The 22290-nt window shown below is 40.0% G+C and overlaps 3 protein-coding genes across 9 annotated transcripts; all 3 read right to left on the reverse strand.

Moving 5' to 3' along the window:
• Positions 1-14: 14 nt before the first annotated feature.
• Positions 15-5714, reverse strand: dnajc8 (DnaJ (Hsp40) homolog, subfamily C, member 8). The gene is made up of 9 exons (XM_005927640.3): positions 5601-5714; positions 4974-5075; positions 3354-3410; positions 3175-3241; positions 2742-2836; positions 2560-2631; positions 1101-1192; positions 886-961; positions 15-783 (listed from the first exon to the last, which is right to left on the reverse strand). Exons 1-9 carry the CDS (start codon positions 5670-5672, stop codon positions 664-666), a joined length of 753 nt encoding a protein of 250 aa, XP_005927702.1. The 5' UTR covers positions 5673-5714; the 3' UTR covers positions 15-663.
• Positions 5715-6439: 725 nt separating this feature from the next.
• On the reverse strand, positions 6440-14136 carry LOC102314662 (heterogeneous nuclear ribonucleoprotein R). Of its 7 annotated transcripts, XM_014335270.2 has the most exons (16): positions 13688-13823; positions 12884-13044; positions 12672-12790; positions 12448-12555; positions 12218-12331; positions 11864-12040; positions 11559-11694; positions 11225-11430; positions 10984-11133; positions 10771-10892; positions 10148-10686; positions 8172-8232; positions 7775-7842; positions 7163-7223; positions 6770-6876; positions 6440-6624 (listed from the first exon to the last, which is right to left on the reverse strand). In XM_014335270.2, the coding sequence occupies exons 2-12, from the start codon at positions 13038-13040 to the stop codon at positions 8198-8200; spliced, it is 1863 nt and encodes a 620-aa protein (XP_014190756.1). In that variant the 5' UTR covers positions 13041-13044; positions 13688-13823; the 3' UTR covers positions 6440-6624; positions 6770-6876; positions 7163-7223; positions 7775-7842; positions 8172-8197. The 7 variants fall into 7 exon arrangements, with proteins under 7 accessions (XP_014190756.1, XP_014190757.1, XP_014190754.1 ...); XM_014335271.2 differs by lacking the exon at positions 7775-7842; XM_014335268.2 differs by having other exon boundaries at positions 7163-7842.
• Positions 14137-14269: 133 nt separating this feature from the next.
• On the reverse strand, positions 14270-16102 carry atp5if1a (ATP synthase inhibitory factor subunit 1a). The gene is made up of 3 exons (XM_005927642.3): positions 15907-16102; positions 14649-14761; positions 14270-14559 (listed from the first exon to the last, which is right to left on the reverse strand). Exons 1-3 carry the CDS (start codon positions 15976-15978, stop codon positions 14418-14420), a joined length of 327 nt encoding a protein of 108 aa, XP_005927704.1. The 5' UTR covers positions 15979-16102; the 3' UTR covers positions 14270-14417.
• Positions 16103-22290: the final 6188 nt, after the last annotated feature.

The raw sequence follows: 22290 nt of genomic DNA on the forward strand, positions 1-22290 counted from the left end.
AAACAGAAACTAAGCAGTTTTTTAAAATTTATTTTCTCCAAAACATAACTTGGGAGTAAAATGGTGAGCTGCTTAAATTTACATTATGAATACACAGAAGACATGCACAGAGATGTAGGTTCTCAACAAGAATGCCTGTTCCAACAACACATTTGTAAATTTGTATCCAGTTGATATTCTACTTATAAAAGGAATCAATGACAGCCAGATAATAAGAAGCATAGATGCCACATAGCTTATAGATATCTGTATCCCATAATCTAGTTATTTCACTTTTTTCTGCAAGTTTTAACAGTTTTGGAGACCACAGTGAAGTAGGCTTGTTAAGACAAAGATTTATTAAAAAAAACAAAACAAAACAAGGAGAACAAGAAAGCAAATGACAGCAAACCATGCTTCCACCCTCTGTCACACGAATGGAAGATGCATCATTTCTTTATTAACCGGGGCAGGTATGATCTCCAGCTCCACATCATAAATATGTACATTAGAAAAGCCAAGTACAAAACTACAGCTGTCGGGGTCGGGATGTTGTCCTACGACACAATGCTGATGGCTGTGATGATGATTACACAGATGACCGCAGACAACAAGGAGAGGATACACAGAAGTGTTTCTTTCATTTAAACAGTGGATTTTAATTGAGTGAAGTCCAGTTTTACATCATTCCCTCTGTTCCATTTTGACTTTAGGGGGCTTTAGGAAGGACCTGTTCTTCTTCTCTTTGCTTTTTCCTTTGGCCTGGAAGTTCCTCCAGCTGTCCACACGTCCATCTCTTGTTTCCTGAAGAAAATAAAAATATTATTTTTCAATTAAGAAATCCAAATAGCACAGTCATCGTGTTTCTATTTACAGATGCGTAACAACTGGCATACAAGAACGCACCTCAAAGTTTTTCTGCCACTCTCGCTGTCGCTTAGCGTTCTCTGCTGCCTCGATTTCTTCTTCTCTCGCCCTTTTCCTGGTAAATTGAGAGAAATCCAGGATGTTATGAATGAAAACATTCTCTGTTTCTAAAACAAACTACCAAGTGGTAAAGACGGGTGAATGTTTTAGTCATACAGAGCAGCAACCAAGTTCTTAAAAATCCCACCAATTACCTTTCATGCATTTCCTTTGCTTCCCTCTCCTTCCTCTTGATTTCCAGCTCTGCAAACAGCTTCATGGTCTGTTTGTACACTGCTTGCTTGAACTGGAGAGAAAGAAAAATAAAAAACACATGTATGATATGAAGTACAGTAGTTAGCTCTGTTTCCTCATAGCAAGAAGGTCCCAAGTACTAAACCAGGGCTGACACACGTTTGCATGTTAGGTTAGGTTAACTGGCAATTCTGAACTAACTGTGAATTCAGCTGTTCCCTTTAGCAATCACCACAGTGGATCATTTACCTCTATTCCTATTATCCTCTGTCACATAAAGCCTTTACTACTTCCACAAATCTTTTCTGTGCTCATCCCTCTTTCCTCTTGTCTGGCAACTCTATCTTCAATCCAGTATATTTACTACCCCTCCTCTGCACATGTCCAAACCAACTGAGCCTTGCCTCTCTAATTTTGTCTCCAAACTGCTCAACCCGAGCAGTCCCTCTGATCTACTTGTTTCTAATCCTGTCTATTCTGGTCCTCTGGACGTCTTTTTGTCAGTGCTTTTTCATACATCATAGGAGATCTCGCTACCATCTTGAAAGCCTTCCTTTTCATCCTTCTGTCACAAATCACCCCCTCTACTCTGCTCTTCACCATTCTGTTACTTTAGAGAGATGATCACAGGTATTTAAACTCATTCACCTTCACTGCCTTTTGGTAACACTGCTGGGCATTTATTCAAAGTACTTTAATTTCAATGGTGTCTGCCACATAAAAACTACACGCATCAGTCAAATCAGATTTAAAAAAATAAAGGTTTACAGAGTTTGCCCCAAAATATTGTTTTTTAAAAGCCTCTCCCCCCTATTAAGTTACACTTTGTGGAGGTACAGAAATTATTTTACTGCTACAATATAACCTGCACTATTAACATTGCATTAATAATATATCCTACAGCATTGATATTGCATTAAAGATGTTTATTAAAGCTATTGCCACCATATTAACCTTTTTATTACAGGTGCAGCTATAATTATTTTATACACATTGCATGTTTGTGCTCATTCAGAGTTGATGCTCAGTCTATTAAAGAAGGTTTTACACAACAGATATGTCTTCACAATCTATGTGTGATGCTGTGTGTGATGATGTGATGCTGATTACTCCTGAGGAAGGAGTGTGTGTGTGTTTTAATAAACTCATTGTTTGATTGCACTCTTCTGGGCCTCTGTTGGTTTGTTTCATTGCTCAACAGTTATTGAATTCGGGACAACTTACTTCAATGTCTTTCCTGGAGCAAAATTCTGCTATTGGTTTGCAGTGATAGCACGATCCCTCTTTTTTACATCTTGCTAGTCCAGTAATTTGTGATAAAGACAGAACTATTCTTCACATGCCTTCCCTTTAAAACATTGTGGTTCTGAAACTACAATAAAATTATAATAAAAGTCTCAGTACCTCAGTAGAACTTACCATTTCGGGATCATCTTCCTCTACATCCAGTGGTTTCCCTTCTTTCTTCAACTGTTTCCTTTTCTCTTTTACCTTTAAAATATAAAGAAACATCGCATTTAAAAAGTCCAGATAATGAAGCTGAGTAACATGGAAGGGGGGGGGGCATTAGATATTTTGTTTTCATGGTGGAAAATACTCACCATATGCTCCACATATTCCTTTCCTGCATGAATCACATCTAAGGCTCTCTTCTTCTGCTCTGGATCCAGTAAGAGTTTGTATGCCTTGTCCACAGCTGGACATAGTATAACATTAAGGCTCGATTAAAGAGTGGTTTTAATGTAAGATTAGCAGATAACTGTATCACAGAGGCTCTAACAAAGTCAAATTGTTGTTTTCATACTTTTTATTTTAATTTGTACAAAAACAACAATGAGACAGAAACTGGTTTTTAGGTTTTGTTTGTTTTTTTCCTCCAGAGTTTATTGAGTGTCCAAATAGCCAATAAAACCCATTTTAATTAACTTGGAGCTGTACAAAAATACAAGCCATAAGAGATGTACGTGAGAATTGTTACGTGAGAATTGTTACGTGAGAATTGTTACGTGAGAATTGTTACGTGAGAATTGTTACCTTCGAACGCTTTCTGTGCTCTGTCTGGATCGCCCTGATTTTTGTCTGGATGGACCAAAATGGACAACTGCCAAGTAAAAGAGATTTAAAATTAAAAACAAAAACAGCATTGCAAAGAACACGCCATGTCTGTAAAAATGAGGTCACTGAAAAGCCTCTCCTCCATAACACTTCCTTACCGCCCGAAACCTTTTCTTCAGTTCATCATCTGTTGCCTCTGGATCAATTTGCAGAACCTGAAAGAGATTTGAAATCGACAATTGTTAATAGTGTTGGATCTCATAGCATTGATACATCATAAGCAGTTAGAGCTTTGAATAATATAATAATAACTCTTGGGTTCTGTTATTAGGCTTTGGAAAAGTTTGTCCCTGACAGGTAACTTTGGTCAATCACAGATCCTTTCAGATTGGCTGAGTGAGTAGTATGAGGAGTAGGGATGGGTACCGGTGTCAGGTGCCATGATGGCACCGGTTCTGACATAAACGGTAGTAACCAGACCGAAAAGCAGCGCACATTTCGGTGCTTTATTTCGGTGCTTTTTTTTCCTGAGCTGTGATACACTTTAGATTCTAGCCAATCATTTTACGTTTCCGAGGATAGTAGGCGGGGCCAGGTACGTACGTTCTTTTAGAGCAGAGCTACAGATTAAAAATGCTCCAAGGCGAAGCGGTCAAAAGTCTGGCTGTACTTCACAGCAAAAGATGCAAACTCAGCAGCAACAAGTGCTTTAAGCTGATACTGTGATACTGTCAAAGGAGGTAACACCTCGAATCCGATGAAACACCTGGCGACGCATAGCGTTTTTTTTAAAAGCCCAGAAATGCGCCGTATTTGATAGCTTGCTGCGAGACCTCACACCGAGCACATCTACTGCGGGTGGGTTGCCTGTTATGCAACATCCCCCAAAAACGAAGAGGAGAGTCCTGGCCCCTAGCCCTGCCAGTGTAGCAGAAATGATGAGGATGATGATGCAGCAGCAGCCGTTCTTCTCTGCGTGAGTAGCTAATTTACGTTGAGTAGGCTAACCACGTTATTACATTAATGCATGTAAGGTGAACTAGCAAACATCATCATAGCTACATGCGGCTGTCTTCTTGTTTGATGGCAGATACTCCCTTCACCCTGGCCAAAAAGGCTAAAATGACCAAAGAAAAAGTGGAAAACAGTTAAACATGAGAGGTTTAGGACAAAGTTTGTGTTTTTTCCATTGTTTAAGCACTGCTTCCAGCCAAGAGTGATACCATATATGCCCCATAGCTGCAGAAAAGGCTAACATTGTTATCTTTTTACAAAAAACAGCTGAACATGAGAGGTTTTTGGACCAATTTTGTGTTCTCCATTCTTTAAGCACCGGTTTGAGCACCGTTTGAGCACCGGCACCGTTTCAAAAGTACCGATTTGGCACCGGTATCGGATAAAACCTAAACGATACCCATATGAGGAGTCAAAATTATTGCACAGAATGAAGGAAGACTGTCACTTAAAAAAACATGATTTGATTCCTAAGATCAGCACAACATTTAAAAGGGTACATTTTAAAATTGTTTCCTCTTCTTTGATTTAGGTCTAATAAGATACAGATATGAAAATAATAAGGACGCATCAAGTATAAATATCAATTACATAAGTTCCTAAAAGCTATATACATAATTGCAGTTCCTTTGTTAATTAGAAGTGAAGTGTGAATGAATTATTAAAAATGCTACATACATACATTGATAGGTAGCATATTTAACAATGATAATAATAATAATTAAAAACAAAACAAAAACGACACCATTAGTGCACTAGGTTACCTCAAAAGGGTTGAGATTGAAGTATGATGCGCCAGGTCTGAGCAGTCTGTCAATCTGCTGCTTGGAGGTTAACACAGAGTCTCGCTTCTCAATCTGCTTCACCTTTAAAAATGAATAGCAGCAAAACAAAACAGTGAAAAACGTCACAATGCAAAGGTCCTGGCAAACAAGGCTTCCGGAATACATTTTTATTTTCTTCTGAATTATGTCAGCCAGCTCCGAAGAATGAAATACGAAGAACGAGAAGGATGCTCTTAATCTTTTCAGGAAGCTATCCTCATTAAATAAATACAGGTCAACATATACACTGACCCAGCAGCAGCTTTATAAAAGGCCAGCCAACGCAGTAACTCCTATTAAACAAGCCATAGTTTAGGTAACATGGCTTGTAGTACTAGCTGCTGATAATAATGAATAAAATAAGCCCAAATAACGGTGTTTTTTTTCGTACTAACAGAAGACTGAAGCTGCTCACAAACATCTCGTTTAACGTTAGCTTCTCGTTAGCTGATGTCAGCAGGCCTCGTAGGTGATAAACGCGGTAATCGCTCAATAACCGGCTTCAGTCGGTGCAAAGACAGCAACCGATACTTTAAAGTGAATAATCTAACTTTAAATCTGCTTTACCTCAGTGTAAAAATTTTGAAATAATTCATCCGACACACTATGCACAGAAGACTCTCCCTCGGCGGTCGCCATCTTCGCTCGGGTTTACATGTGACGTCGTGACATCACGTGACTACAGATTAAAAATAAACCTACGTAACGTAAGCACACGTTTTTATAACAATTTTAAATATTGAAAAAATATGAAAGTGAATGAATGTGCTGGGTTAGAAAGGTTTAAAGTTTTTCAAATTAAAAACATTGCATTGGCATGTTTTGACATGACAGGAACTAGAAGACGTTACTTCCGCTTCGACGTTTTTTTAACCAACATTTAACATTTAGCGACGAAGGATTACAAACAGCGGTCACTCCTTCACGACGCTTTGCTAAAATCTTTAAGCTGGTGCAGGACTCTGTTGTAACACGTCTTCAGCCTTTTTCCCCAAACCAGCCCCCACTGTCGTTCACATCTGCGTCTGTGTATTCACTATCACACTTGACTGAACGTCTAAGAATATATACTTATAAGTGCCATGGTGCAGACATCCTGTGTGACTTATGCAATATTTATTTAAACGTTTAAGGCATGAAATTTCCTTTGCTTAGGTCAACTTTGTGCTTCCTGTATTTATTTGTATTGAGTGATGTGAGGCAGTGAGTTGAGTACAGTCAGCTTGATTGGCTGAGGTCTACAGTGAGCCACATATGCCCACTCTCCTATTGCCCATTTCCACTGGTTTGACTGGAAATGTGCTATGAGACAGTCAGCTATAGTTTACTGCACTCAGTGATTTCTAATGAGATCTCAGAAATGCTGTAGTGGTATAATATTGTGTTTATACAAAAGAAAAAAAAAATAAGCACACACAAAGCTGCAAATTTATTTGTGCAATAACATGTATCAAACAGTCCGATAGATAGATCGTTCCCTCTTCCAGCAGTAAATCTTTGAGCTGGATGAATGAGCAGTGGCAGCCTACTAGGCGGAGGCAAAGGCCTCTGATGGAGCTGTGGGTCACGTGTCCATGTTTTTCTTCGATTTCTGTCCAAAGACAAAAAAAAAAAGGACATGTTTTTATTTATTTAAAAATCAAGCGCTATAAAATCTTCACATCTCTGATGCATAACATTGCTCCAGCTGAGAAGGGGATCATTTATACGATTACTACATTGCAAAACTTTCTGACCTCTGACTTCTGTTGAGCCTAACGTTGCTGATGTGCCCCCCTGGGTTCTGGACCTCTGCACCTTCCTCATCTTGTGGTATGTGGTTTATCATCAGGGATAGCAGTCCCTAGAAAACATACACAAAAAGCTTGCTAAAAGAAATCCTGGTTGATCGATTTTTAAACATTAACCATCAAACCCTGCACATGACTGTAGAGAGTCATATGATGCTCATTTATAAAATCCACAAAATCCATAACTTTATATATTTTTATTCTGAAAACCTTATAAGACTTACTTGCTCTGGGAAGTTTAGAACTAGGACATCCAACATTGTTTTAAAACATGAACTAACCTAAAAATAAAATCATATTTAGTCTTTCTGAGTATTACTTGATAATGAACAATCTTACCAATCAGTCCTTTCCATTTCTGTGAACCCATTCACATGGATGGGGGCAGCTCCTTTACTGCCTGGTGACAAGAGGCAACATATAAAGACACAGTTCTGACATGAGAGGCTGTTATGGAAACTCCAGCATTTGCAGGCACTTTAATCAAAATGTGTGTGTGTCAGTAACTAGCTCTACATCCCCGGCTTACCTGTGAAACACAAATAATGTAGCCCTTCTACTGCCATCTTGTGGCGGTAAAGGGTAAAGACATCAGTTTAGAGGTGCAGCCTTTGTTTAAACACAGGCCAGTCTCACAGATGTTTAAGTTAGCAGCTCAAAATCGGATTGAATAAATATGAAAAGTAACTTCTCTAGTAAATATGGACCCCCTAATTAACGCCTATTCAGCTCTGAAAATAGCCAATAAGTGCAGCATCGGCAAAGGAAACAATGCACCACTGGTAGTGCTGGTGCAGAGCTGCTACCTCTAGTGGCACAGAAGGGGAAAAGTGTCCATTCCGCACCCACCGCCCAAATTAAAGAACGCGTGGAGACAACAGACGATTTTGGTGCAGTAAGCTGAGACAGGCAGCAGGTGTTTTGCATAGTTTTAGGTTTACAAATGCTTACCAAATTCCTTGGCTGGCTGCCCTTCTGGCTGTTTAATCAGTCTAAATTTGTGCACGACTCCCATTGACCTTTAGATGAAAAATTGGCATTATAATTGTGAATGAAGTACCCATTATTCCCATGTTCTCTAAACCCCAGAAATCTGCCGGTTTGAATTATTTTCAATGATTCTTCAATCAATTTTTGATTCTTCTTGATAGCCTGGAAAAGAGGAGAGAGGGAAAAAAAAAATCACCCCCCCCCAAAAAAAAACCCCAAGGAAAAAAACGTTGCTTCACAGCAGAGTATATTAGCAAAGAGATGATAAAAGCATAGTGTATAATTAGGGCTAGTGTTTCTCCAGTGATTACAATTAGCTAGAGAAGAGGAGACAGTACTCTGTGCAAGGCTAGCTCACCCTTGAGTACCGTTCAGGTGAGTTCCTCATTCTAGCGGTGCCGCTCTCAATGCTTCTCCACCTAGGCAGGTTGGAATAAGAGGACAGACACATGAAACAAAATACAATGACACCATGGTACCAAAACGCAATGGCTAAAAGAAACAAAACAAAACCAAAAAGTTTTCTAAACAGATCCTGACAGGTGATCGCTTGCTATAGCTGGAGGTGCGTTTTAGGAAATTTGGATGGTCAGATCCTTGGGGTCTTCAAAAGGAGAGAAAAAGACGATGAGATGATGTGCAGATTTTGGAAATTAGCTGCAGAAAATCCATTCCAAGTCAAATGTGTTGCTCTAAATGTTGTAAGGAGGTCAGTATCAGGACCACAGACGTGTGAATAATTTTTTTTTACTATTATCCAAAACTGTCCTTGTCTTGAAAGTTTGTGGATACAGAGCTTAAGTTTCATAAGATGTCAGCCCTAAAAAAGAGGGGAAAAAACAAAACACTGGAGCTGGGAGGTGCTGGAAATTTACACCTGTGAAAATCCTGTGTTAGCTACCCACTGCTCTCCAATTATCAAATGTTATGCCGGTCAATAAAAAGCTCAATAAGCATTTGCATTATTTTCACAAGAGTAAATTGCTTTCCATCTTCTCGTCATAAACGACAGCATTAAGTGACGGTAGGCTGGTTGTTCACCGTTTGACAGACAGGAACAATCTTGGGTAATTGCAAGGAGTCCAATTTACAGTGCGGTCCCTTTAATTGTTGCTGCAACATTCACAACATGAATTCAGTGTGCAGGATATTACTGCAGTCTGAAGAATAAGGAATACAAAAAATAAATCCTGCTTTTGTATCATCCAGACACCTTTCGAATTCTCGTCCCGTTGTCTGACTGCGCAATTTCAGTCGTTTGTGATTAACCTTTGAGAGAGAAAGAATTTGACTTGGAAAAGAAGATATTCATCCAAATGAGAGAATTGAGATTAAAAATCAAATCAAATACTGAATGACAACACGGAATTTGAGTATCTGACAATTGACTGATGCTCAGCTGAGTTTTATTGAAACGGAACAAACGTAAAAGTTATAAATACAAAGAACATCAGAGAACAAACTGCTATGGCTCTTAAGGTAAGCCAAACCAAATTCTACTGGGCAAGTTTAAAGAAAACATAGGAAGTTATGGTATCAGTTTAAAAAACAAAAAAAAACACAATTTGTCTATATCTAGAAACGCTAGGCATACACTTTAAACATTACAAAACTTTGATTTTTCTTCCTTCCTGTGGATTCTTTTCTCCACCGTTGCAAAAACAAAAAGAAAAAAAATGACGTAAGAAAGCTCTACCATATGCATTTATTTACAAGCAAGTCCCTAAAGCAACTATGAGAAACCACAAATAAAGGGAGTACAAGAAGGAGAAGGGAGGAAAGGGGCATGGACAGAAACTTCCTGCAAGGCAATATTCATTATTTAATGTTGTCTCAGACTTTTTGAGAAGGAAATGTCCACTTTTTTTCTTTTTGTGTGTGTAAATGTTCATTGTTGGCTTTAAAAAGAACCAGGAACAAAAAGTAACAATAAAAGCGTTTTGAGTGTTTTTCTTTTTTTTAAAGACACGTGTCCCAATGTAACCGTAGGAGTAGGAAATGATTCACCACAACGGTTACGTTCATTTCTTCAGCCAAAAGGCTTTCCAGCCAATCATCTTGAGCCAATTCTGGGGTCTGTCCATTTATTTTTATTTTTTCTGAGATATATACAGATTTTTTTTTTCCACGAGGGATGAAGAATAAAAAGTCAATCAAAAACATTGTGGCCAATCTCCTGTTTGTTTTTTTGTTTTTTTATTGTTGTTTTTCTTTTTTTTTTTTCCCCTTTCCTTTTTTTTTTGTTGCCAAATACCTTTTGGTGCATCTACTTCCACTGCTGCCCATAAGAATCCTGTGAAAACTCCATGGTGTCATTACTGTAACCATAGTTACCAGAATAGTCGGCCCCTTGCTGCAGGGGCTGCTGGGCGATGGGCTGGGACCCCCAGTTCTGTTGGTTGTTGGTCTGGCGGCGCTTGGAGTCAGGCTGGTTAAACACGTCTGCCTTCCTCTTTCCGCCGACGTTGCCGCCGCGATTGCCCCTGGCCCCGCGAGGACCGCGGCCCCTCTGAGGCTGGAAAGGGGCACCTCGCCCTCCTCGGCCACCCCTCGGACCACCGAGGGGTGGCCCTCTTTGGGCGTAGCCACCCCGGCCTCGTGTCGGTGGAGCTCCACGAGCCCTGGGAGGAGGTGGACCTCCCCTGCTGGGACGAGTACCACGGCCCCTCATGGTGTACACGTCTTCGTAGCCGTAGTAAGGGTCTTCATAGCCACCACGGTAGTCATGATAGTCGTAGCCATAGTAGTCATCGTAGTAGTCATCATAGCCATAGTAATCAGGTGGATAGGCATAGCCCCCTCGGCCACCACGGCCCCTGCCTCGGCCCGGCGGAGGCATGCGTGGAGGTGGATAGTAGTAGTAGTCATCATACCTGGAAAGAAGAAGATATCACTTCAAGCAGTTGATTCCTTAAATGAGAAGACATCAGCTGACCAGTCAGATGTCTCTGACTCACCCCGCATTTCTGGTAGTCTGCCGAGCTGCTTGGCGCTCTTTCCTCTTCTTATCTGGGGGCTTTGCCAAGACAATCTCAATTTCTTCTCCTCCCAGTTCCTTCCCATTCATCTCCTCCATTGCCTAATCAAACAAAACAATCAGTTTCTCATAAAAGAAACTCACGGAATCGTCACACAAGCAAAAAGGTTTGGCCAAAGCACGAGAAACTCACCTTTACGGCAGCATCCCTCTCTTCAAAATGGACAAAAGCGTAGTCTTTCAATTTCTTCACTCGTTCCAGCTTTCCAAACTGGGAAAAGGTCTTTTCAAGAAGCTCCTCAGTCACTGCTGTTGCCAGCTTCCTCACAAAGAGCACCTTTACCTGTAACAACAGAGGAAACAGTATGTTTGTCGCACTGGAATGCAGAGCATGCCTGATGTGTATTAAACAACGAGACACTAAAATCGCTAACCTTAGCCATGACCTCTGGGTCTGGTTCAGCTACAGGGTCAGCCCACTCCACAGTGACCGGGTTCCCCCACACTTTGACCTTGCCGCTCATCAGGCGACGGCGAGCCTGTGCCGCGGACTTGTGGTCCTCATACTCGAGGAAACAGAAACCACGGTTCTTTTTCTTGTCATCCGGCTGATGATACAATATCACCTCTTGGAGACCCTCTGTGAGGTAAACAATAACATCTGACTTTCACAACCATTGTTGTGTGTGTTTATCAATCATTTTTAAGCACTAATAATTTGTTTAAATGAGTCTCTAAGAAACAAAAACCTGCATGTTAGAAACAAACCTGTCACTTTGCCAAAGTCTTCCAATATACTTTCTCTTGTTTTGTTCTTTGGAATCGATCCGACAAACAGGCGATTGTTTGCAACAGATATACAAACTCCCAAGTACTTGCCAGGGCGGATTTCATGGTTATCACACTGTAAAAAAACAACAACAAAAAAACCCCAGACAAGTTAACAAATGAGTGAAATGAGCTGAAAATACTGTGAAGCACAAGTTATTTCACTTTCTAATAAGTAAACCTTTAAGTCTATTTCCCCTCAAGCTGTTAAAATATGGACTGATATTTCCCGCGACATTACTTACAAGCTTCACAGCCTTCTGTGCATCATCCTTATTGCAGTATGTGATGAAGGCATAACCTCTGTTCTGACCAGATAAAGGGTCCATCATTAACCTGAGGTCCCAGATGGGACCAGCAGACTCAAAGAGCGGCACCAGCTCATCTTCATACAAATCCCTGGGGATTTTTCCAACAAAAACCTGAGGAGAGGACAGAGGGAAAAGAAATGTGAGAGAGCGTAATGATTTGCAAAACATTACGCTTTTAGTCTTTATGAATGACACTTAGCTTATATTTTCTCAATCTTACTCAAATAATAAAACCCAGCCTTGGAAATCATGACAGACAATTTTTTAATCTGACAATCACTTCTCTACCTCAGTTCCACTGCCTGGATGAGTGCCTTTGAACACATCCTCAGGTGGAGGACCCCCATATTTTCTCTGGCCTGTAGTGACATCCAGGGTGTATCCTGTGCGCTCCAACAGGGCCTGAAACACACACACACAAAACAAACATTAACTGAACTGCAGCTGCAGAGGCGTGTTTATATGACATTCAATCTGACCCGCTACACAAAAGAGCTTAGCCAAATGACTTTGTTTACCTTTATTTTTGCCTCATCTGGGCCCTTGGTGGACTCTTGTACCTTACTTCCTTGTTTTTCTCTCTGCCTGTAGGTTTTCATAACTCCACAAAGGAAAGCACTTTTATTCTGCAATGAAAAACAAAATCAAATGAGATAATCAATTTGCAACAATTTGTGTCAAGTTAAAACTCCTGTCAAGGGCAAATAGACATGGGTCTATTCATTTTCTCCTATGTGGATACCTGTACGTGGGACAGGTCGCTCTCTTTGAACTGCTGCAGCACAGTAAGCGCTCCCTCCTCATTGAATTCCCGCAGTGCATCGATAGCCCTTTCATCCAGGTCAACGTATGCCACTAGGCCTACGGGTACAATGGACGTTCAGCATCAGGCTCAGCTACAGAAAAGCAGCTATACATTATTCTTTTAGTGGAAATAAACAAACAGCCACTCACCTGTCTGGAAGATATTATCTAGACTTTCAGCTACTTTCTGGGGCAGCCCAGCATCAAGAAGGGTCTGGTAGTTCTCTGTGTGTGTTGTGGTCACATCCATAGGCTCTTCCTCCTCCTTTGCCGGGGCAGAACTACCGTTTACCTCAGCAGCAGCCATTCTCCTTCAGCAGCAAAGCAAAGAAATACATTTTAATGGTTCTTTTTAAGAGTTTATTTTACTTAAAATCAGACCAATAAAAAGATCCACGATCCTAAACTACATTTCAATCTTTATGTATGTCATCAACTCAAGTGCAGTTAATCAAGTTGATTTACAAGCTTTATGTTTTCTATTTAATTACAACAACAAAAAAAATAGGACTCACTGGAACTGTAGTTCTTATAAATGTAATTTAATAACTATAATTGGCGTCGACACGTTATAATGTACTGCACAACAACAACCTGGTCACTTCAAGAAAACACGTACAGCCTCAGTCCCGCCCCCCTTCACATGCAGCTTGCAAGCCAGCGAAATGAATGCTTTTCTTTTTATGTATTTACGTCCATATGTTTTTGACCCCACAACACCCTCTTCTACAAGTAGACAACGCTGGATAGATTTTAAAGCATTTTTAGTCAAGAGGGATCCCCGAATACGTTATCTTGCCCTTGCGGAAAAAAAACAAAACAATGATGATGGTTAGCTTTCTAGCTGGCTAACGAGCTTACATACGAAGGCCTCGCCGTGCAGAAAGACACCTTTCGCAAATCAAGTACACGCGCGCCCCGTACACGGGCAAACACACAGTTAGCGAAACTCACCAGAGCGAATCAGGAAACTAACTCCGACGGGTGTTAAAACGTGAAACGACTAGCCTATCGGACATACAAATAGTGTCTAAATGCGCGGAATATGTTTGAGTCTAACCCACGAGACAAATTTCCAGACAGATACGGTCTCGTCGTCGGCTCGCCCGAACAACGCCACTGCTTCGCAACCATCGCGAGATGTGGACGAAAACTCGCCGAGTATGTTCGTTTTGACAGGCCAGGCCGGGCGTGCTCGTATCGGACAACCTGAAGCTTATAGTAAGTTTAAGACGTATGCTTACCGCTTATAAGGAATGAAGTGAGCTGAGCTTAACGCCAACCAAACCAGGCGATAACCGGGGCCAAGCTCAAAAGGGTTTTGCAACTCAAACTAAGCGGGTAGCGCTGGGATAAAAAACGAGCCCTCCATCAGCTATCCAACCACGGAGAATGAACTATAACTGGCACCGCTTTAATCCAATGGGAGCCACATTTCTACATACAGGATCAGCCTCCTTTTTCTAATAAACAAATCAAAGCTCAAAGTAAAAAAAAAAAAAGTTAGGCAATAAAGGAGAGGCAATTAATTCTGGATACATGTGAAAATTAATCATTTTATTTTATTGTTTTTGAAGTTATAGTGTTAGCATGACCTCAGCTTTACATAAGCTGGACAAAAATCAATGCCTAATAACCATCAACCTTTTGATACGTCTGGGCTCCTAAAGAGAAATAACAAGGTTCAGTCGTCATGTTTAAGCTTCCTGATTTTGCCCTTGTGGCGATCGATTTCCTTCTGTAGACGCTCAATCTCCTTTTTGTGGTGCTCAATCTCTTCCGTATGATGCTTCCTTAGTGCTTCCATCTGCTCCTTCTCCTTCTGCCTACAAGCAGAAAAAACAAACAAACAAAAAAAAAAGTTAATGGGTGAAAGTGTTGTGGGGAAAAAATAAAAATCCCAGGGAATATTTACCTGAAGTATCGCTCCTCTTCCGCTACTTCTCTCTTTCCAAATGCACCTCCGGCCTCTCTCACAGAGCCTCCTCCACCACCACCTTTCCCAGCTCCCTTGCCCAACTCACCAAGCTAGAAGAAAAAAACAAAACGATAGACATCAAAGTGCAAGTGCTATTATGTTAAGACCAACATTTCTGTAAATCAAGACAAGTGCATTTATTTTCCATCTGACCCACAAGTATACGCTCATCCATCACAAGTTAAAATCTTGACACATTGGAGATGGTGGCACTGACAAAATGACAGAAGGCTCAGCTGAAGATGTAAAGATCTTCACTGGGATGACCAGATTGGACAAGTTTAGAAATGAGTACATTTCGAGCACTTGGAGATAAAGTTAGGGAAGCAAAGCTGAGATGGTTTGTACATGTGTAAAGGAAGGATAGTGGATATATTGGATAAAGGCTGTTGAAGATGGAGCTGGCAGGCAGAGGGAAAAGAGGAAGATGTCAGAGGAGGCTCATGAATATAATAAAGAAGAAGATGCTTAGGGATGGGGTGATATGAGCTGGAGACAATCGATCTGCTGTGACAACCTCTAAAGGAGGCAGCTGGATGTTGTAGTAGAAGAAGAAAGTGTGCCGGGCAGCAGCTCATACCGAGTGTACAGAATGTGGAATAGACTACAGTGATCTTTTTGACCTTTGACCATTTTCATTGGAGTCTGAATAAGGTGTGCCAACCTTCAACTGAAATGACACAGTAAGGTTAGATTTTTCACTTCTTTCACGGACTCCTTTCAGCAACAATATATGTTTGAAACAATGAATAAAGCTTAATTTAATTAATTTTTCTTTCCAAGATAAGGGGCTTGCCACATTTCAGCAGTTTTGCACATAAATGCTGGTGATTTCAGGTATTTACACAACTAAAAAGGGGATAAAATATTTATTTTATCCTGTTCATAAGAACAGCGTTACAATTAATGTCACATACTTAGTCTATATAGCCATAAACCAACTGACATGTCGCAAAAAAGTGAGTCAGTAAAGTGTTTAGGGGTAAATAAAACTGCACATACATCATTTTGCGTGTTTTGCAGCCACGAGGGATCTTCTGTCGTCTCTATTTACAAACATCACTGTTTGCTTTTTCCACCAATTAAGTCGCATTTTTGACCACCTGGCTTCCTCGCGAGCCTTTTATCGATATGGCAGAAGTTAGCGAGCTAGCTGCTAACGTCCAAAACTGTCACCAAACCCACCAAAGTTTACCTGATCAGATGCCATTCTGATCTGAGAGGCGACGCATCTCCTCAGGTTTGCCCCCAGAAGAAGTCTCGCCATTGCCACTCAAATAACAGCTAAAACAACTGCACCAAAACAGAGAAAAGTTTAGTGCGACTAGTTGTCCTTTTAGCACAAAATGCGGAAATTTGAAGTAAACGCCTTGTATGGGCGTGGAGAATACAGTTTGTGGCACATGCGCGCTTGCTGCTGCCACCACCCGGCGAGGGGGAGAAGTGCAGCAGTTCCGTCCATATGGTTCCATCTTAAATTTCGTATTTCAGCTTGTTTCAGCACTTTCAGGTGATTTTTTTTAGCTCTTCAGTCAAGAAGTCATGTACATAAGATTTAAGAAACAAATCGCGTGCATACACATTAAATGTAATTACAAGTGGATCAGTCCAGTTTCTCAAATGCCTCACACCACAACATTTCTGATTTGTCTGGACGTAATCCCAGGTGATAGGAATTGCAGAAAAGTTTAAAATTTCAAATCCTTACTGACAATAATTTTCTAAAAATAAATGAATTTAAAAAAATAAAATAAAAACAGACATTTGAAATTCCAATATCTAGACATCTAGATGACCTTGAGCCCGATCCTTCATATTTTTAAGGATATATATCTTTTATTGCTCTCTGGATATGGACTTATGGAGTGTAGCTGACGTTAACCCCGAATGATGGATGCTTAAATTTCCTAAAATATCTGGATGTTTGCTATCTGACAGCAGATTTGGAGGTCCGTAGAAAACACCATCTTGCAGGTAGAGGACTGATATTCTATTTACAGCTGAGATGACCAAATCCCAACAAATTAATGTGGGACAAACACAGCGGTGCATGTTACTAGTGCTGAGCCTTTTTGGTAACTTGTAACATCCACTAATTGGCAAAATATTATGCAGGTTAACATACGTCTGAATAAAAATAAAAAGTTTTTCCTTTTACACTCACTGAGTAAGAGCCAGGCTTTAGAATAGTGTCCTGTGCAGCAAGTGAAAATGTAGGATGTGATCTGAAGATGTGGGACAGGAGTGCCAACACTGTGCAGTCCCACTTAAAGAGGGACAGCTGATTGCCCTATTTACAGCTTCTCATATACAAAGCACATAACACTCAACAATCCAAGTCAACTGGATTGTTTCACAGATATTAATGGGATTAATTATCATGGTATGGCAAAATCCAAATTAAGCTAGTATTTTTTGTATATCTATATTTTAAATTTTGTGATGGTGTCCTTTCTCATTTCCTTGATATTTATCTACATCAGCCAAAGATGATTTTGAAAACAGAACAAAGTCTTTTATTTCAGTTCAAGTTTTTTTCTGGCCAAGAAGAGAGGATGTGTGCTGGATGCCTCAGCACAACATAACTGCAAAAACAAGCAGATACGCAGAGATAAGCAGAACCTAATTAAAAGATGAGAGAAAAAAACATGATAAATTAGAATTTATATATTGAGGAACGGGATCTGCTAGGGATTTGACAAGGAACTAATGGGATCACAGTGGGGTTTTAGTGAGCATCTTGTCAGGTTTCATCCTCACATTTGAAAGGAGAAAGTTGCCAGTTTCCAAAAAGAATACAACTGAACATAAAATTGTTAAGCATACATGGCCAAGCCAGAAAACTCTTGGAAAAATTATTGGGTGACACTGGAGAGTTAGTGGAAATGAAAAGCATTTTTGGCAGAAAGATGAATTCTGCTTTCCAAGATAAGAACCTTACTCCAACTGTGAAACGTGGTGGTGTATATATACATAACTTGGACCTGTTTTGCTATTACTGACAAACCAGTGACGTCCAAATTATACCAGAAAATTCTAAAGGAAATATTCCAGGCCACAGTTTCAGGAGAAAGTGGGTCATGCAGCAAGACAAAGACAGTCTGCACATGAATTTGCCTACAAGAGAATGATCAGAGAAGAATGAACTCAATGTTCTGATTATTATCCAACGGATACACTAGGAGGCAGTGGGTACACATCTTAGCAGAAAATGCAAGTATATGTAACCCAAGCCAAGATTAATTGCTGTAATAAAAATATACTGGAGATATGCAGTTAATGCACAGAGGGTAGAGGAAAACTGTTTCATTGTACTTGGCAGAAAGATTAAAACAATTTGGGATGAGATTAGAGGGTAAAAAAGAGATTTGAAATGAAATTCAACAAGGCCTAAAGCTATGCATAATTGATTTGTATTCAGAAGGACACAATTATACTAAAAATGAACAATTTTTAATAAGTGTCCTTTTTTTTATAACAGTCAAAATGCTGGCAGCTATTCTGGAAAATAAAACAAAAACCCCATAGACTAAATTTGCATACTGAATAGAACAAATCATGTCAAACGTTTGATTAGAAAGAACATGTTGAAAACAAAAGGTTTTAAAGGGACCTTTAAAAAAATTGGGGGATCATGTTGGTTTGTTTTTGTTGTATTTTATGAATTCCTCGCTGAGTTAGCTTTTTTCGATGGCAAATATTTAGACACATTTACTGCTGCACAAAGCCAGGTAGTGTCAGATTTACTGATTTTTCTCTTCACAGATATATAATGGTGAATTATTTTGAAGTTTATTTTCTAAGAATTAATCATAAGCTTTGATATGAGAAGGCAGAACAGTGACTGCTGGGTACAGGAGGTGATGACTGTCTGAGATTACGGTCAAACAGAAGTCAAGCTGGCTTAATTTGATGTTTGGCATACTCTCATGTTTTATAGGAGAGCTTGTGAAAAGAAATACATTACCAGTTACACAGAAAACTGCACTTTGAACTTTGTTGGTGGATAAATTTCCCAGTTCTTGTAAAAGCTGACCTCACAGGAGGTCAGCTTTGAGGGGTGGCTGCGATTTAGCGGGCAGAGCAGGTCATCTACTAAATCAGAGGTTTGGCGGTTTGATCCTTGGCTGCTCCAGTTTGCATGTCGAAGTATCCTTGGGGCAAGATACTGAATCCCTGGCTGCTCCCGGTGCATTCATGGGAGTGTGAATGGGTGTGTGAATGGGTGAATGAGACATGTTGTATAAACTGCTTTAAGTGCTCAAGCTGAGCAGAAAAGTGCTTCATAAGAACCAGTCCATTTACTCTATGTTACCATCTTTTGGACAATTTTGAGAGTGCATTTATATGCAGGAGGGACAGTTCTTATGAAACTGAATAATGCAGCCTAAGCAAGTTTTCTAGTTACTCAACACAATTTGAATTTTCCATACAATGACATGGACTTTTTATGCTTGTAATTGTAGTTACACTGAACTGAGGCTGCAGTTGGTTTTTGCCCCTGAAAAGCTGAGGACTGTTTGTCACCGGAAATTCATTCCCCCTATTCAACCAAGAATTCCGATTCAGTTTCACTCAGTCTATTTACGCAAACATAATAAATTCTTTCCTGGACTCAAGTCTAACGCACATAAGTGGGAAAACATATCATAAATTGTGAAAGACTGAATTTACCGTCTTATGCAGTTATGTGTTTTGCAACAATATAAAATATAGACAGCGAGTCCTCATCTCTCAAGTGCTGGATGAGACACACTCGGCAGGACAAAGGGAAGCTTTGCACAGCAAGGATAGGTTGTAGGTGTTTAGTACAGATGAGTCATAATGGAGTCCCATTGATGAAGAGGCCCCGCTCACCACCTCACCCCACCCGACAATGCTCATCGCAGCACTGAGTAGTGTAAGCTCAGCATCCCTGACACTTTCATCATCTGAATCCAGCAGAGTTGAGGGTCAATGAGCAAGTGTTGGCGTGGTGCTTTTGCAATGACGTGTTGCTTCCTGTGAAACCGTTAAGTTCAGTGATGACCATGAGGACGTGGAAGTGCTTGAGAAAAGAGAAAAACATGCAGACCTGTTGAGACACTTTATTCTGTGAAACAGCCTTGGTCTGCAACTATGGAGGACGGGGCAAAGGGGACCATTTTGCTTTACCAGGTTAGATCCGACAATTAAGTGACATGCTTTTCAATATTAATACGCTTCAGAATTAGTAACATGATGTGCACGGCTGAGGTAGTAATGCCCTTCCAACGAATGGTGGCAGTATGCACTCATATAAACGGAGAGGATCTGCTGTCTGTTGCAATGAATATACAATAAGCCGCTGTTCATATATCTAGTTAGTTAATTAAATAGTTATTGATGCTTTACATTTTAGGGCACAACACCACAATGACATTTATTTACTCAAACAACAATGCACACACACACACACACACACACACACACACACACACACACACACACACACACACACACACACACTACCAACTAATTAAAACATGACTATATAAATATGGCAATGCTTTAAAGTCTCTCAGGGGAATGAGTTTCTCAAACTTTAAGCTGTGCTGCAGCTCCTCCCATTATTAAGGCTCATATATATACTGAACACACGACAGTCACGCAAACAATCTCATCTACTCTTGCAGTCCACCATGATAAGTGTTACTTTCATTCTATTCAAGTGAGGATAGAAACTGAGTGAATATTTCTGTGCAGCAGTGATCATTATTGCACACAAGACACAAAGAAGTGACTAATTCTGTTAGACATAACATGTAGCACATCCATAACCACATAATTTTCAATATAATAGACATAAATAACTTTAATATGCATAACAGATTAACGTAAAATTGCCCAAATTGTGTCTGATTTCATTTTATGTGCAAGAGAAAAATGTCAGCCGCTGTGCTGAATCAAATTGAACTTTAAGGGCTGCTTATGTGTGCGGATGTGCACATATGTCTATGTATGGGCTTCCGGTCCACAGGATGCAAAGCAGCCGGTTACCTGAATCCTTTCACTGCTGTTCACCTCCTCGGCTCAAGTGTTGCCATAGGAAATTGTATCCTGGCAACAGCACTAACCCGAGCAAAGACAAAGTAAGGTCATGCAGAAGACAAGATGTGGCACAATGTTCCTGCATGATCAGTCTCTTTTCATACCCTCTGCATCGATGGACATTTATTTCAATTTTGCCACGATATCCGTTTAGCATGTTTGCAGTTTTTTAATTTTGCATAACATTTCATGAGAATTCACATCACCTTTGCATTTAACAGCCTTTCTGGTGCAGGGCTTATTACAAAATCTCATGTTTGGATATCATATATGTCCTGTTTAGCAGTGCATCAATAATTTCACCAAACAGCACTTCAATTAGAAATTCATTCACACCTCTGGGGAAAAGTTTTGTTGAGATAATAGGGCTTCTTTGGCATGCTTCTGAACTACAAGACCCACGAGTACCCTACATTTCCCTTAAATGCCCACTGACCTTCGCAGATTTAATTAAAAAAAAAAACCCTTTAAAATGTAGATTCATTATCTGACATCATGTGAAACTTTGATTTTGTTAAAGTATTCTTGAGGTTATCTGAATTACCTGTAGTGTGCCTGTATCGATATTAGTGTATGCAGTTAGGCTTTGCTAAATGACTATTATATTGCTGCATAATCATAACTCTATTCCGAGGAACTGTAAGCTTTGATATTCTGTAAAAATAATCCCCGATAAATTCTGCACAAGAACTCAGACTTATTAGTTTCCTTCGAGTGCATTGAGCTTAGCTATTGCACAGGGGCTACTGATGCAGAAACCCCTTGTTTCTAATAGCCTTCATGAACTGCCTGGATGCAGACACTGTTGCCATGGTGACCACCAGGACTGATAAAGGGGTCGAGGTTCTTTGTGTGATGTACATTCAAGGTCTTTTGGCAAAGCAGAGTTGCAGACACTAACTACCAGAATTAGCATTGAATTAGCAGCACAAACTCTTTCTAACCGCTGTCGCACCATTAACAAACAATTGAGAGGTTTGTAGTCTCTATTTACACATTCAGTCTTGAATAAAAGGCAGAAACAGCATTAGATCTCTCTAAAACATACAACACTGCAACATTAAAAAGCTCTTCAAGGCATTACTTAGGGGTTGAAAAACTTGTTGAAGCATTCATTATTTCTAGGCTGGACTACTGTAATTTATTTGATCCAGAATGCAGTGAGAGTGCTGATAGGGACTAGAAAGGCATCCCATACTTCTCCAATATCAGCTTTTCCTCATTGACCCCTTTTAACTTCAGTGTTGAATTTAAACATTTATCTTAAATGATCAAACTCCATCTTATCTTAAAGACCATATCGCCCCAACAGAGCACTTCATCTAGGACTGCTGGCTTACTTGTGGTTCTTAAAAGGAAAAAAAACAAGCAGAGCCTTCAGCTTTCATCCCTTAGACCAGCTTTAAATGTTTCCTTTGTAATTAAGCGCATATTTAGAGCTTAATCAGGTGACCCAAAATCCTCCTATAGTTCACCTGCTGCTCAGACTACTGCAGGACGTCAATTCATA

The sequence above is a fragment of the Haplochromis burtoni genome, unplaced genomic scaffold (assembly GCF_018398535.1).
Source record: "Haplochromis burtoni strain Fernald_Lab_line unplaced genomic scaffold, NCSU_Asbu1 Contig_90, whole genome shotgun sequence".
NCBI classification, from domain to species: Eukaryota; Metazoa; Chordata; class Actinopteri; order Cichliformes; family Cichlidae; genus Haplochromis; species Haplochromis burtoni.